Source organism: Netta rufina, assembly GCF_964035555.1.
Source record: "Netta rufina genome assembly, chromosome: 21".
Taxonomy (NCBI): Eukaryota; Metazoa; Chordata; class Aves; order Anseriformes; family Anatidae; genus Netta; species Netta rufina.
The window spans coordinates 8,746,772-8,762,291 of record NC_140145.1 but is presented as its reverse complement, the minus strand read 5'-3'; the positions used below and the strand labels follow the sequence as shown (position 1 = coordinate 8,762,291).

Sequence of the window (15,520 nt, the reverse complement as noted above, 5' to 3'; positions counted from 1 at the left end):
CGGCGGGAGGGGCGTGGCCACGAGGGAAAAGGGGCGGGGTTACGCGAGGGGGGCGTGGCCTCGAGGGGGGGTGCGGCCGCAATGAATGGGGCGGGGGCGCCATGAATGGGGCGCGGTTGTAGCGGAAAGGGGCGGGGCCAATGAAAGGGGCGGGGCTTGCGCCCGGCTCTTTCCCGCGCCCCCTTGGGTGGAGGGATGGAAAGGGGGCTGGGGGCTGCTGGGGGCTGCTGGGGGCTGCTGGGGGCTGCTGGGGGCTGCTGGGGGCTGCTGGGGGCTGCTGGGGGCTGCTGGGGGCTGCACCCAGAACCCTCATCAACCCCACTCCCGGTGGCAGGGAGACCCCCAGCCACCAGCACCCACCCTGCGGTGCCACCGTAAGCAGCAAATGCCCCCAGTGGGTGCTGCAGGCTCCAGGTGCGCCCATGAGAAGGTCTCACATGAGGTCGTGGATCTGTGCCCACCAAGGCCTGGGAGCAGCAGAGCGGTGCCGTGCTGGGAAGCAGCAGGTTTTAGGCACCGGCTTGGTTCACCCCACAACACCCCAAAGCAGCTCAGCACGTCCCGAAAACAGTCGCAGGATCCAGGGCTGCGATAACTCGCCCTGAGCGAGCTGCAAGAGCTGAGCATACACGTGCACACGACCCCTTCTAAATCATTTTCCTACACAGATCTGATAGAAAACACCGAGCTCTGCCCCAGAGGCAGGGAAATGAAGACAGACTGAACCTCTGCCTGAAGTTTAACAGCGCCCTTCAAAACCCTCAACCTCTCCCCCGAGCTGCTCTTTCTCAAACTCCCCCTGAAGATTTGGGCCCTCCTCAATCACTTTTTTTTTTTTTTTTTTTTTTTTTCTCCAGACAAAGCTGCAGAAGGTGAAACAGGAAAACAGAAGAGGTCTTTTCTAGTGCTATATGAGACTTAGGGAAGGGTTTTTGGAAAATCCTAATGAAATAATTGCGCCATGTCATCAGATTCGGTGGGGGAATACTCTCGTGGAGGGAAAGCAAATGTCTGCAGCCAGCCAAAGTAAACACTCCCTGGTGCAGTAACAAGCTGTCTGGCCTGATGGGCCCAGCACAAGTGAACCCAAACCCTTAAAAAGAATTCCTCCACTGCCCCAAAATTAAAAGCAGAGCAGAGCTTTCAGCCGTAGGCGTCTGTGGTTTGCAGCTATGCAGTGCTGGGAACTCCGGATACTTCCTCCAGGAATTTACATTCCTTTGAAGAAATACTATGAGGCTGTTTGTCTTTGCTGAAAAACGCAGATGGAAACAAAAAGAACATTAAGATTTTTTGATTGAAATCTTTGGGGTCTGAGCAAATGCACCAGACAGGTGTTTTGTTCCTTTTGATTTAAATGCAACCCCCCTCCCCCGAAAAGAGGGATTTTTGGTCTCCACAAGCAACGGGAAAGCCGATCGCTTCTCGTTCCAAAATCTCCCATAAAAACCCTTGATGAAATTAGACGCCTCAGAAGGCGCTGCAGCAGTTTCCAGATGAACGCGATTATTCTTTCAGAGCTGCCACGGAGCTCCTGGGCTAAAAACCACTCTGCCAGTAATTGAGTTAGTGCAATTTAGGGGAGGGGAACCTGTGGTGTCTCCCAGCAGCTGCTCCTGCAGGGATCAGGGCAGTGAGGTCTGAGGGTGAGGATCTTGGCGCCTGGGAGCTGCACAGAACCACGGCTGGCTGTGTCTGGGATGCTGCAGAGCCATGCAGGCTTCTGGAAATCTTGCTGCTCTTTACTTACTAACCAAAAGACTCCCATGCTGGCCCGACACATTTTTTTTCTGCCCTTCCTGCATCTCATTTCTGGGCTTGGCAGAGGAAACAGAGGTGTTTGAGCAGCCTGAGGTGGCTCTGCAGCCAGCTCTGCCTCCTGCGGTGCCAGTGTCCAGAGCTGAAGACTTGTTTGTTAGGGTGAAAGTGAAGGGTTTATGCAGAATTGTAGCTACCCGATAACTGAGCTACTCCCCGCTGAAAGCCTGCCTCTCTTTAAGCCTCTCATACCATGTGGATCTGTACAAACGCTGATGGCATTGGAAATCTTTTCCCCCCGTCTGTTTGTCCACGTTATTTACTTTCTAACTGCCTGCACGCAGCAGGGACAGAGCAGATATGATACCTTATCAAGATCCTTCTTCCATAAAGGACTTTCCACTGGGGCTGGGCTCGCTCGGTTTAATCAGCAATCAAACAATAGCCACATTGTCGGCGAGCAGGGCTCCATCACCGTGTGCGGGGTGAAACCACTCAGAAGGACCCTGTGTGACTCGATAACGCTGGAAAATTATTTCCAAATGATGGGAAATACCAGGCTGCTCCCATGGGTGCTGACCACAAACCCGCCAGGCACCGCGTCCTGCTCACAGCCAGGCTTGGAGGCAGCAGGATTAACACCAGCCCCGGGAGCGGTTCAGGTTCCTGCAGCTCGGCTGCAAGGACACCGAGGACACCGAGCGGTGCCACCACCCCGGGCTGGCAAAACGTTCGAGTCCACGTGCTCCCACCTTGGGCTTGGGCTCAGCACCAGCAGAGCTGCTCCGGCTGAGACGAACGAACGAGTGCAGGCTTTATACTGAGCAATTCTGGGTGACCTTCGCAATCGCTGCTGTAACCGGCCCCACCTACAGCGAGCCCAGGGAGGAACACATTTTGCTGAGCAACTCGCAGGCACAGCCCAAGCACGAAGGCTCCAGCTCATCGTCCCAAGAGCAGCACGGCCACAGCACAGCATCCTGCCACCTGCCAAGCCGCAGCACCAGAGAAAGGCTTGGGGAGGCTCAGACGTCGTCACTCGGCTGCTCAAGATTCATCGCTGTAAAATTTGGTGAAAGAAATAAACACCCACGTCACCTCACGCAGGCTTTCTCCTGCCTGACGATGGAGGGGGCAGGACCAGCAGAGCGGTGGGAGCAAAGCAAATGAGTCACAGATTCTCCAAGCTAAAGCAACTCCTCCAGCATTATGTATCCTATGGAAAAAAGGCCCTACCTCCTAATTAATTTCAGAGGAAAAAGTTGAGATCCCTCAGAAATCTTTCCAGCAGTTACTCATCACAGATGATCCCATTATTTACGGGCACGAGGTCAGCTCTCCCAGACTGCCCCCACGGTGCCGGGAGCTGCTGTAAATGCCAATGCTGCCCGTGCTGGAGCTACAGAAGCCTCTGAGGTGGGGAAGCCAGGAGAGAGAAGAGCTACGAGAGGGAAGTGCAGGCAGACAGCAGCGGCTCCCTGCCCGGGATGTGTTCTGGGAGAGGTCCGGCACGGCCCCGTCCCAGCCGCTGCAGTTGTGGGGCAGTCGGACAGAAAACGCCCAGCAGCTAAACGTCAGCAACCATTTAATTCATTGCAGTGTCACAGTCCCACGTACAGCCAGAATTACACCTCGGCCAAAAAAACATTAGAAGTGGCATTTTATACAGGAAAAAAAAACCTCTCCTTTATCCCACAGAGATGTAAATCCCCAAAAGCTAACATACACACAGACAGACGTGCCAAATCTGATAAATACCCAGGAGTCAGGGGGATGACATCCTTAAAAGTGAAAGTAGAAAACTGCCAAGTTGCCCTCTAGAAGTAGAACTTGACTGTAAGTCTTCAAAGGTTGAAACTAAAAATTCATTTTTTCTTTTATTTCTTATCTCCAGAATGAAATGCAGATAATGAAACAGGAGAAGCCTTCAGGGGAAGATATGCGACGATAACTTGAACATCATATTCAGCTATTCATAATTTAGTTAGAGAATCATCCAGAGTCATAGCAAAGAAAAAAAAAAAATTAATCTAAAATAAATTATTTAGCCCCCCTGGGGAATAAGGAATCTCTGCAAAGCCATGTTCCCTCCGCCCCTGCTGTTGTATCTGATAACGTGTGAGCCACCCTGCACGCGCACCGCGAGATAGCGCGTCCTCTGGGAAAGGCTCTTCACAACCCCAACGCTCTTCCCAACACCCTTCCCTCTTTTGTCACCTGACGTGAAATCCGGAGAAAAAAAATTAATGAAGCAATGTTGGACTTGGGGAGATTTGTAAAACTGGAGTGATGAGAAACTGCCGTCCCTCGTAACTGCTGCTGGGGCATCACTGCAGCCAGGGTCCAGGGCTGGGGAGACCCCTGAAAATGTGTCCTAAAGAGATGGTGTGGGTGTAGTTGTTAGCTCACACCTCCCTGCAGCAGCAGCTGGGTGTTAGCAATACCTGACTAGTGAGGGTTTCATCTCTGCTGATTTATTCTTTCTGCTGGAATCCCGTGCTCAAGTTCTGACTGTTCGGGTGCAGGCTGACTTGCTGGCTGTGCAGAAGGAGTACAGGGTTTTACCGAGCCAGGCATGAGTTCTGCCCTCCCAAAACCACCCAGCCGAGGAGAGGGAAGGGGTGCAGCCTGCAACCCTGCCACCGCCCAGCCCCCTGCCCTGGGACAGAACCAAAACGCAACCAGGTAGGCACAGGAACCTCTCATTTCCCCCCCCGAGTTCTGGTGTATCTCCGGGTTTGGGTGCACACAGCTCATTTTCCTGCAGTGTGCCCCACCCCTTCCTCCGTCCCCTATGTGCTACAGTGAATACTAAAATTCAGAGTGACCACAGCCCTCTAAAAACATAGTCCTAAGGCCCAACTTTATGTGGGGGGAGCCCTCCCGAGAAGGCGTCTGACAGCGCGATCACTCCTCACCTCCCAAACTGTTACATGACTTTTTATTTCCTGCAAATCCGAGTGAAGCTTGAGTTAAAATAAAGCAGGCACAACTGGTTTATCTGCCCCTAAATCCATGTGGGATTCAATTGTTTACCGATCAGGCATATGCCTCCCAAGAAAAGCACACAGAGGAGTTTAGGAAGAAATCCAGCGTCACTAACGAGGAGATGACATGTCCCTGCCTGAAACTCCTCTGGGAGGCTTACACAAGGGGCAGGGGAGGGATGCTGATGTCCACACACCCCAGGCCAGACCCTGCTCTGTGCTGGCTTTGTGGATGGGTGCCAGCGTGAGCTGGACCCCCATGAAGGGAGGCCCAGGTTATCTGAATTATTTCACCTCTGGTTCTCCTCTCCCCTCTCAAAGGAGGAGGAGGAGGAGGAGGAGAAGGCCTTTGAAGTCTGAGGCTTGTGTAAGCATCCTGTCCGGGAAGAGGCCCTGGCAGCTGCAGGCTCCAACAGTTCCAGCATCTCTCCGTGCAGGGCAGCAAAGGGGCCACAGGGGCAGACCCAAGCTCTGGCCATGTCCCTTGGCATGAGAACCAGGGCTGGTACCGTACCACGCTTATCCCATGAACCTACCACACTGATCCCTTATCCCACTGTGGATGGAGGGCGAGATGCAGCACGGGAACTCCCATCAGGGACAGGGGTGAGCCCAGCACATGCGACGGAAATATCAAGGAGCTGGAGATGGGCTCCGTAGCGTTTAGTTTGGCCTCTAGGGTATCAGGCAAGGCTCAGAAGGCTTTCATTCATTCAGCCCTCTCCCCCTGTTCTGAAAAGGAGCTGCCTTGCTGTTTTTCCTGGTGGTTTGTGTGTGCCTGTTCTGGGAGCAGGGGTGAAACCCGCACTGGGCATTTCCAGTGGTTTCACTGCAGATGCCTGGAGCTCAGCTGTTAAAGGTTTTCCTCCTCCTTTTAGTTTTGTTTGTTTTGTTATCGCCCTCCCTCCCCCCAGAATAAATAATGAAACAGAAGAGCAGCTCTGAAAGCAGGGAGTGAGCAGTAACACCGAGTTCTTGGGCAAAAGCCTTAGTGCTGCAGCAGCAGAGCCTGGCTGGGCTGATGGCCGGGATGCCAAGCGTATCGCAGCCAGATATCCTCTGAATCCACCCAAACCATTTCTGCAGCTGCTGACCTCCAGGTACCTGTTTTCTCCACCACATGGGGTTTCACTCATGCTAAGCTACCTAAAGGCGAACACCTTGGTCAGATTCTCCCTCAGTCTGAGCAGAGCTGCAGTGCCACGGTGTATGATGGTTAACGGGTCACAGGGCACGACAATCACGGGACACCAATTTTTCAGCAGCAGCATTCTGTAAAACAGAAGTCCGAAGAGCTTTGCTCCCAGCGACTGGAGCTAGTCCTGAGCAACAGCCTTTTCTCCTGCGGGCTTAGAGTCTTTTTTTGATGAGCTTCTCCAGTTTCCGTATCCGAGAGGACTCCTGCTCCGGCGTGGGAGCGCTCAGCGAGAGGGAGCCGCTGCTCTCTGCTCCAGAGGGTGGTGCCGGGAGGCGCTGGCGGAAGAGGTCCAGCATGCTGCTTTGCTCGCTCCTCTTCAGGCCCTGTGAGAGCAAAGAGCAGTGAAGCCATGAGGTTAGATATCCCTGATTGAGGAGCAGGCGTGCACGATGATAGCCACGGCAGAGCCTGTTTCAAACCTCGATCGTTTGTTTGCCCACCAAGCGCAGATCTCTGGGTGATCCAGAGGCAACTGAGCTCAGCCCCAGCACAGCTATAAGCAAGGTAAATGAACTGAAGAAATACTCTTCATTAGCAACTCCAGACACTTTCAGAGTACAGAGGATACACTTGCCTTAAAGAGTGCTTTGCCCACTCCCAAACCCCTCTATATTTCTACTGAAAAACTCCCCAGCAATCTCCGTACAGGACTGATCCTAACCTTCATGTCCAGTATCTTCTGGAAAGTGTCTGTGCTGCAGTCAGCAAGGAGCTTGATGTAATTGTCAACAAACACAACCGGGGGCTCGTGCGGAGCCATGACCACCTGCCAAGATAAGAAAAAAAAAATCAGACAACTTTTAGGAGGTAAAGCCACTGCTCAGTTCAGGCAGAGGAGCGACAGCAGGACTGGTTTGTCATAAAATAAAATGCTTAAGGAACAGGAAAGATGTTTTATGTGCTGATAGTAACTGAGAGATAAATGTGAGGGAAGAATAGCAAAGTGAAGAGCAGCCTAGGAGCAGAGAAGAGCACGGGGTCTCTTCCTGCCCAGCCAGCAGCTCTCAGACCGAGGTGCTGCAGGAGCTGTGCACCGCGTTGCAAAGAGCAGCAGGACTTTGTCTGTGTGCTCGTCAGCTGGCAGGCACTAGCGTGTTGTCAGAGCTCAAGATTTTATCTCATTGCATGGGGAAGCCTTGCTGGGCAGTCAGTGGTTGCTTGGGGAAGAAAGGCAGCGCTGGTGGCAGGGGGCACTTCGGGAGCCCCAACCCCACTGGGGGATCGGGCAGCAGGCAGCTGGAGGCTGCCCAGAGCCTCCCTTCAGCTGTGCCTCCCTCCTGTGCAGAAGCAGAACAGACACAGCATCTCACAGGACACCCTGACAGCGCTCTTCCTGCAGATGCTTCCTCCCCTCCCTAGAACAGAAGTGTGGGGCAGAGTGAGCTGCTTCAGGGCTGTACGGGTGCTCCCAGCTGCTACACGCTTCGGGTGCAGCCCCTCCTGCACACATCTCTGGGAGGCTGGGCTGCAGCGTGCACCCCTGCTGCCTTCTGCCCTGGAGCTCTGACCCTCCCCGGCCCAAAAACAGCCAAGTCAGGAATAAAATTAAAATGGGGACTTGGAGCTAAGAAGATGATTCCTTACTCATTGGTGTATTTTCCCTACACGAGCTGTGAGCTCCATGAAGAACATCTTTAGGTAATGCTCGGGAACAGAAGCACCTCTCTGGGAAGTACATATGCACATGTAGGGCAGGAACAGCCCGGGACCAGACTCTTCCCTGTCTCTGAAAACGTTTCCATATGTTTCCACTGACCCATCTCACCCCACGCTGCATTCTGTCACCGAGACGTTTCTTTCTTTCGCTGCACTTCAGACCAATGAAACATCATAGCCGTGTGTACGCTTATAAAGCCTTAATTTACAGCCCTTGTAAAAATCGTATGCCAAGATGAAAAGCTGGAACTTCAGACACCGGAGCCAGAGGAGAAAGGAAACAGCTCTGCGGGACGTGCGCGCTGAGATTCCCTCCTCCCTGCTCGCATCTGCGCTTTCTACAGCTTCAATGAAATAATTTGTTTGTGCCATCTACGGGCTTAACGATGCTCCCACTGAATTAGCTGCGCTGGTACAAGGACGCAGCACTGTGTGGTGGCACTGCGTGCAGCACAGCATTGCTTCTGAACAGCCTCTGTACTGTGTAGGAGAGCCCTGCAAACCCCGAGGAGGAGGGCATTAGCCCGTACTTTTGATGGAGTGAGAGAGTTCTTACAAAAAAGACTCTTTAATGGACAATTTGGAAGCAGCAGAGAGTCAGGCCGAGCACCGACAGAAAGAGACGACCCGCAAGGCAAACAGAATGGGCAAAGACAAACAGCCAGCTCTGGGCTCCTGCAGACAAACTGTCCTGCAGAAATACCGGTGGCTCAGCACGAACGGGCACTTCTGAGAGGCTCTTCTACCCCATAACCAAGAGGCTGGTGCTGACACTAGCCCCAGATGCTGGGCTGTGGGTTGCCCAGACTTTGGGCAATCACGTTCAGCCACTACGATTAACAGATCTCCTCCATGAGCATTCAGCCTGCTCGCCTGCCGATTATATGGGGCAGGTTTTATTTTGTAAAAATCTCTCCGTGGAGCATCCAACGCTGTGAGCGTGTCGCTGTTTAATTACTACCTGCTCTGACACTGAGCCCTCACTTGGGGCCGGCAGAAGTGCTTTATGCAGCGGCACGGCAAGGATGGGATGTCTGAAAAGGCACCCGTGCTGCTGATGCCTGTGAACCTGCCACGCTTCCACCGCTCGCTGCCCGAGGCTGAGGGCTGAGCAGCAGCAATCCATTTCCTATGCTGCCTTCATGTCAGCCCCGATGAAGCCAGGGTGATATTAAGGGGACAGAAATTACTTCCACTGCTTTCCTGATTGTGTATGCAAGCTTCAAGGAAAGACCTGATCGTGTATGCAGCAGGCACCCATCTTCCTGCTCCTGTTAGCAATAAAAAGCAATTTTTCTCCAGGTCATTTCTACAAAAATTTAGACTTGCTTTAACTCATCCACTAACACCTCAGTCATTTTATTTCAAAAGCAGAGAATTTCAGAACTAATTTATGAAGTCAGAGAGCAAACTGAATGGTGACACTGCCTAGGGAGCCACAGTGAGCAGCGGGAACCCAGCCCCTGCACCCACAGAATCACAGAATTGTAGGGGTTGGAAGGGACCTCAAGAGATCACCGGGCCCAACCCCATCGGGTCCAACCCCTCCTTGCCTTGGCTGTGGTTTGTGCAAGGCTCTTGCTGCTGCCTGGCCACCCCGCCTGACACCGGTGCCACCAAGTCACATCCCCACAGTGCTGAGAGCGAGTGGGGGACAAGCCCCTGCCCGGCAGAGCACAACTGCAAAGCTCCCAGGGCTTCCCCTGGGATCAAGCCTGACTTCTTATTTCAGAGAGACAACAGCAGGGGGGAAGGGGAGGCAGGGAGATCGCTTTGCTTGTTACGCTTTATGAAGACAACACACTGCTTTTGGGTCATTTTCCAGGCACCAGGTCTGGAAAATGAAAAAGGACTCTGGTGAATACAGTAACCCAGACATGTTTGCACTGGCTGTTACACTAGACAGTAAACAGGTGACTCAAGCACGGCTTGGCTCCCCTGCGTGATGGAGTCTGCACAAAGGCCTGGAGTAACCTGAACTGGAGGCTTTGCCCCGAGGCAGACACTTAGGGATGTTAGCTCTGATTTTCACGAGCTCCCAAGGAAGTCTGGTGCCCCGACTCTTTTGGGAAGCAGAACTCGAGCGCTCAAGTTATCTTGAAAAACGAGGACCAAAACCCAAAGGCTACGTTAAAAGGGAGCGGCAGCAAAACCAAGGCAAATCAGCCAGGTCTCTAGAACAGCTGGCAGCACACCCCTACGAGCACGCATACATTCACGTGCGCTCTGCAACGCTGCGTTCAAAGGAAGGGCCCCCTGGAATTCGCTCGCTCCGGTTCCCAGCCCAGCAGTCTGGCTGGCAGCTTATCAAAAGTCTTGAGTTACCTTCAGGATCATTTCAGCCCGAGTCATGCCTTTCACCACTATCCGCGTGTAGCTGGCGGGAGCCTTCCTCACCACCTGGGACCCAATGGAAGGCAGATCCAGGAGAACCATCTTCAGGGAGTGGGTGTCCAGCAGCAGCTGCAACAGCAAATTGCACCCCGTTAGCCAGGCCCTGTAAACCAGGCTGCTTTAGCTGCTGTAATCCAACAGGCTTAAAAGTATAACGCTTCTCACGCTGAAAACATCCCGGTAACGGGGCTGCAGAAGGAACTGACCCTTGTCACGGCACTTCAAGGAGACAAGATCACCCTCGGCTGTTTATCCCCACGGCTATTTATCAGCACCAGTTGCTGACTCTGACAGAGTTGCTGATTCTGCTTGCAGTGACTTGTGGCTGCAAAGCACCTGGCACAGGCGGATTTCTCTGTCCTCTTCCCTTTGACAGCATAAACTGGAACACCTTGATTACCTGTAGGTGTGCCATTATTTAAATATCAAGGTCAAACGAATTAACATCTTACCTTCTCTTGCAGCTAATCAGCAATTATATCAGGATTTCTGCATTTACTCAACCACTTGATTTTTTTCTTATTTTAAAGAGAACTGCAACACAGAACTAAGCAATATCCTGTGCTCACTGACACACGAAGCTCACAGCCTGCTGTATGCTGGTTTTTACCAGACCAGCAGCTATACAAGCAGCAAGGAGCAGCTAAATTCAGCAGAGTGCTCAACCACAGCCTGATAATGAAGTGTTGGGGGTTAGAATATCGTAGAGCAAGTTACCCCAAATACTGCACCCTTCTGATTACACTGTGTGTGTTTAAAGAGGTGAGAAAAGACCGGTGAGGGCTAGAAATCTGAAAGTAGCAGCAAAGGGACTGAGCGATTACCTACTTTGAGAAAAATGGGATGTAAAAGCAACAGTCTGGAAAGGACACGGGAGCTTCTTGCAGTCGTTTGTCATGAGCAACTTGCTTTTCCTTTCCATGAGCACAGTGAAGACGATCTCACCATGACACATTAGGCACGTGCTTCGGAGGTTTGTTGTTACGGTGCTCTTGATGCTTTGACTGGCAGAGGCAGAGCTCAGCTGCCTGGGAAGGTGCCTAGGACCTCCCTCCCACCTTACAGGGTCAACTGTGGCCAGACCACTTCACACCTGCTTTAACCCTGTCCTCCACCAGAACGTATCCCTGGTGCCTTACACTGACTGTGCAATTTCCAGACAACCAGAGAGCACTCAGCTGTACCAAATTCAGGCCATGTAACAGTTCTCAGCCCCTTTTTACCCTTTTACTTTTTGAGCACAGAAGTGAAATACTACTGCCAACGTGACTGCTTGCTTACCTGTTCTGCTCCCACCATGCTAATGGGTTTGCACTTGAAGAGGTGGTTAATGAACTTGGGAATGAAGGAGCTGCAGAGGAGACACAGAATGACACAAATGTCAGCATTTGGAGTCGTACAATATTCTGTGGCAACAAAGCACACAAGAACAGAACAGCACAGCTTTCCACAGAGACAAAGTGCACGGTTCTCCATCTGACTGGGCACACGAAGAATACTGAATGCGAAAGAATCGTAACTGATTTATTTTTTTTATATCTATGCTGATCTTAAAGTTGAGAAGTTGCATACATACTCCGTACATAAATTCCTACAGAGTACACGTGAAGTGCTACAGTACAAGCTCAAGAACAAGCAAACTATTGCACATGACAACTACAGCAACACACCAAGATTTGTGCAGCTACTCATGGAGTGGAAGTATCTTGATTGTATCCAGGACCTACATTTCACTGCATACTAGTAATTCCATAGCATGCACACTACAGACTGGACTTGAGGTCCAGCCAAGGCTGGAGGTCTGCTGGGCCCTGGCCATTCGCACAGCGCGGCACTCTTCCAGACAGCTCCTAGCCAACACAATCAGGGCGATGAGAAGCTTTGTGAAAAGGAAAACACCATTACCCTCTTTTACTGACATGGGCTTTAGACTCAAAGATTATTAAATGACACACACAACAGTGCAGAAATTGGCAAAGGCAGAAGCTAAGCCCAACATTCATCACCTTGGGCAACGTCTTCCAGAACATCAGCTTTGGTTTTAGCCTTTTGCTTCTTGATACGAGGCTTTGTGGTAGCTTCGCCCTTCAGTGGGAAAGCTGATGCTCCCTTTTATCAGGGGGGCTGGCCAGACAAGCTCCTGCCCTAAAAAGCTGCAGCCCCAGGAAAACCCAGAAGTGAGCGTGAGGAGTCAGAGGCAGCAGAGCAAACCCCTCTGGAAGGGGTGAGCCATCTGTCAGGACCATGACACCAATCCTGTTGTCTTCCTTTTACTGTTTTACTTCCTTTTACTTTGCTTTTATGACATACTCTGACTCTTCCACATGGCCTTTGCTGGTTGAACACCTGCAGGGCTCACGCTGTTTCCAGGGTCCATGATCTGGTGGCAGGTCTTGGATTTTGGCTTCTCTGTCCCGAGTTCTTGCAAGTTGGTCTGGTTTTTGTCCTCTTGAACGAGGTGCTGCTTACGGTGATCTAATTTCAGTGTGGTTCCCCCTTGCATCTGTTGAGCTGTTTCCTTTCCATGAACAAGGGAGCATGGACAGCATCTTGTTTGTCCTGCCACCTGTTTTCCAAGCCAGGGCTTTTATTTTTCACCCCTTTCTCATGAAAGAATGACAAAAGCGTAACTCAGGCACGGAGCGTGCCAAGCTGCTAAGCAAATCAAAAGAAATGGCTCAACAAAGAATCTTTCCAAGCAAAGGCTCCTTCCCTCAGACACAGCCACGACCTCTCTCACTGAATCATCTTTTCCTGGAGAGGTGTCAAGTCGAACAATTTCAAATCATTGCTGAGAACCAGCTACTGGGCTGCCCCAAACAGCTTTGAATTTGGCCACCAGAGAGACGACCTTGGCAACAAAAGCCAAGCAAGAGGAGGAAAACAAGCCCCGTCTCCTCTTGCACTAAAGCATTAAAGCAGAGACATAACCTATCTTACAAGTCCATTTTTCAGGTGTATAAATAATTCCCAGAGGGCAATTAGAGAGTGCCAAGCACAGCTGGAGCTTCGGCAGTCCTGCAAAATGAACAATTGCCAGCAGTTCTGGAGGCAGCAGCTTGCTACGAGTGGAAGAGCACAAGAGGTTAATTGTACCTTTGATCTTGCATGGGGGTCCAGCTCTCTCTCTGTGTAGGGTCAGGCACAGAGCTAACGCTCATGCTGTGCAGGAGAAACAGGGAGAGCCTTTCGTGCTGCATGGTGGCAGACTGGCAGGCAAAGGAACCCCCCTGCTCTCCTCTTTTTCTATTTTTTTTGTGCTATATAACCACACGGTCTCCCACAGACAGCCCTCCCTTGCCTGAAACAATTCCCAGGCCTTTTAGGATGGCCACCCACAAGCACTGCAGCAGGGTAGAGCGACCTTCCATCCCTGCACGCCTGTTATTTCACGGTGTCTTATTGGAAACAGCTTCTCGACTCCGGCAGGACAGACAAGACAAAACACCAGATCCAAGGACTGCTCTGTTTTTTTGAGGCTTTTTTTTTTTTTTTTTTTTGTCTAGCAAAGACCATCGAGAGCAGTTGCGCTTAAGTGAAAAATTTGCTCGGGTTTCTTGCCTGGGCTGGGCTCGAAGTTTGGCTCTCGGAGCGTACCGCAGGCGATCCTGACGTGAGCGGTACGTGCGTCTCCAGCGGTAAAGGCTGCGCGCACGGTTTTGTACTCTGAATGCCTTTACTCCCTGCACATCCACGGAGCTCGACTGGATGCCAGAAATCGTTTGCAGTTTCAGCCATAAAACGGAATCCAGCGAAATCTTCTCCATAGAAGCAGACAAGTCCCCAGCGTAAAAATCAAGCAGCGCGAGGCGGGGCAGGAACCTAAAGCACAGAAACCCCAGCATCTGAGAGGCTTCCATCCGAGGGTGTGGCTCTGCCAAAGCCTGTGTTTTCTTTATCCCCTGCGCTGATGATGCATTAAACACAACGCTTCGCTAAGGCAGACAGAGATGCAACCACAAGCTGTCTCCCCAGCGGGAGATGAGCTACTCCAGGATATCATTCCAGGCATCCTGGTGTCACTGTTTGCTTCACGCCGCCCTCGAGGCGGTGGCCAGCCCTCGCAGACTCACCCGGGCTTAGAAAACCAGCGGGAGCCTCCTCACTGCAATCCTTCTCCCGACTCCTCTCGCTCTGAGCTGGATCCGAAGGCCAGGGCGGTCGCAGGGAGGTGCAGTGCAGTCACCCAGCGCATTGAGCTGTTTGTGATTAACGCCCCGCTGTTCTGGCAAGGGGAGAGCTGTTTGTTTTTCCTGCCTCTCGGCTCTTCGTCCCCGAGGTCAGGTCACCGAGTGCCCACACGCACCCCAGCAGAGCAGCCCCAGCCCCACACTGCTGTGGTTTTTTTGATTTCAGAGGATAAGGCCCAGGGTGCAGGGGAGCAGAGCCCTTCAGCAGCCTGCCAGCACCTCCAGGACGTCGGTGGCTTCAGCTGCTTCTTGCTGTTCAGAGGAGCGAGGGCTGCACGTTGGTCACAACTAAGCAAAAGCGACAGATCAGGTTAGAGGATTGATGCGATTTCGGATGGCAATTTTTCTTCTCCCAGACTTGGCTCGGATCCCTCAGCTTTAAATTTAGTGACTTTCAATGCCTTCTCCCCTGTGGTCCTGTAACTCAATACCAGCCCTACACACAAGCCATTAGAGCTGAGAAGTGGCTGCCAGTTCAGAGACACAGGCATTAATGTACAGAGGAGCACAACGCCTGTTAAAAGGATTTTCAGCGTGGTGGAGCACACAAAAAGCCAGGTATTTATATTAGACAGGCCAGCATATTCCATAAGAATTCAGAGCCTCAAGCACACAAATACTTGTGCACATTAAAACATCAGAAGGGTTTTAAGTAGATAATGCACTCTTATCACTCTGATAGCTTTCCTGAAAAGCAAGTGGCACAGAACTCTAAACACTGTCTGGCAAAATCCCAGTATTTAGGGATTGCTCTCCTGCAACCAAATTTTTACTTCTGCACTTGATCTGCAATCCATTCAATTCTGGACTGTGTCTTAATCTTCATGTGCCACCCATCAGGGAGGTAGTACTATTAAAAAGATTTTTAAGTAGTTTTTTTGCAGGTTTCTGTGATCTTCCATAGAGCAAGCCCTGAGGAAGGCCCTCAGTTTAGGTTTCAACGCTTCTTGAATGTGAGAGTTGGGTATTTTACCCGGAGGTTACTCGGTATGTGCTTAGCAATAAAGTTAAAAGGGAGACAACTAAGCTGAGGTATTAAGAGTGTGCTATGAACAGCTGAGTAAATGTTTTTTTATATTATTTATCACCATGTTAGCGATATAAAATTCAAGCGTAACCACACAGAAGGCTTAAGTGCAATAAATTTCGACTGGGACAGTATTTCAAACAGTGATTATGGGCAATGTCATAATATGATTTATCAGTAACTGCTCTTTAATGCAAACTAATGAGTACCCAGAGATAGAAAGGGGTACGAAGCTCTCAGGCCAGCCTCCCCGCTGCGAAAGCTAACGGTTCTCACGAGAGCCTACTGCATCTTTTCCTGCTGAAGCAGG

General features: G+C 51.4%; 1 protein-coding gene across 1 annotated transcript in view; it reads right to left on the bottom strand.

The window, feature by feature from the left end:
• Positions 1-3,326: 3,326 nt before the first annotated feature.
• The window catches only part of VPS53 (VPS53 subunit of GARP complex), a 61,222-nt gene continuing 49,028 nt past the window's right edge, over positions 3,327-15,520 (bottom strand). The window contains exons 19-22 of the mRNA XM_084299836.1: positions 11,275-11,344; positions 9,925-10,062; positions 6,605-6,709; positions 3,327-6,266 (exon numbers count right to left, since the gene is read on the bottom strand). Coding sequence (XP_084155962.1) covers positions 6,096-6,266; positions 6,605-6,709; positions 9,925-10,062; positions 11,275-11,344 — 484 coding nt within the window. The 3' untranslated portion in view covers positions 3,327-6,095. The remainder of the gene's footprint in view (positions 6,267-6,604; positions 6,710-9,924; positions 10,063-11,274; positions 11,345-15,520) is intronic.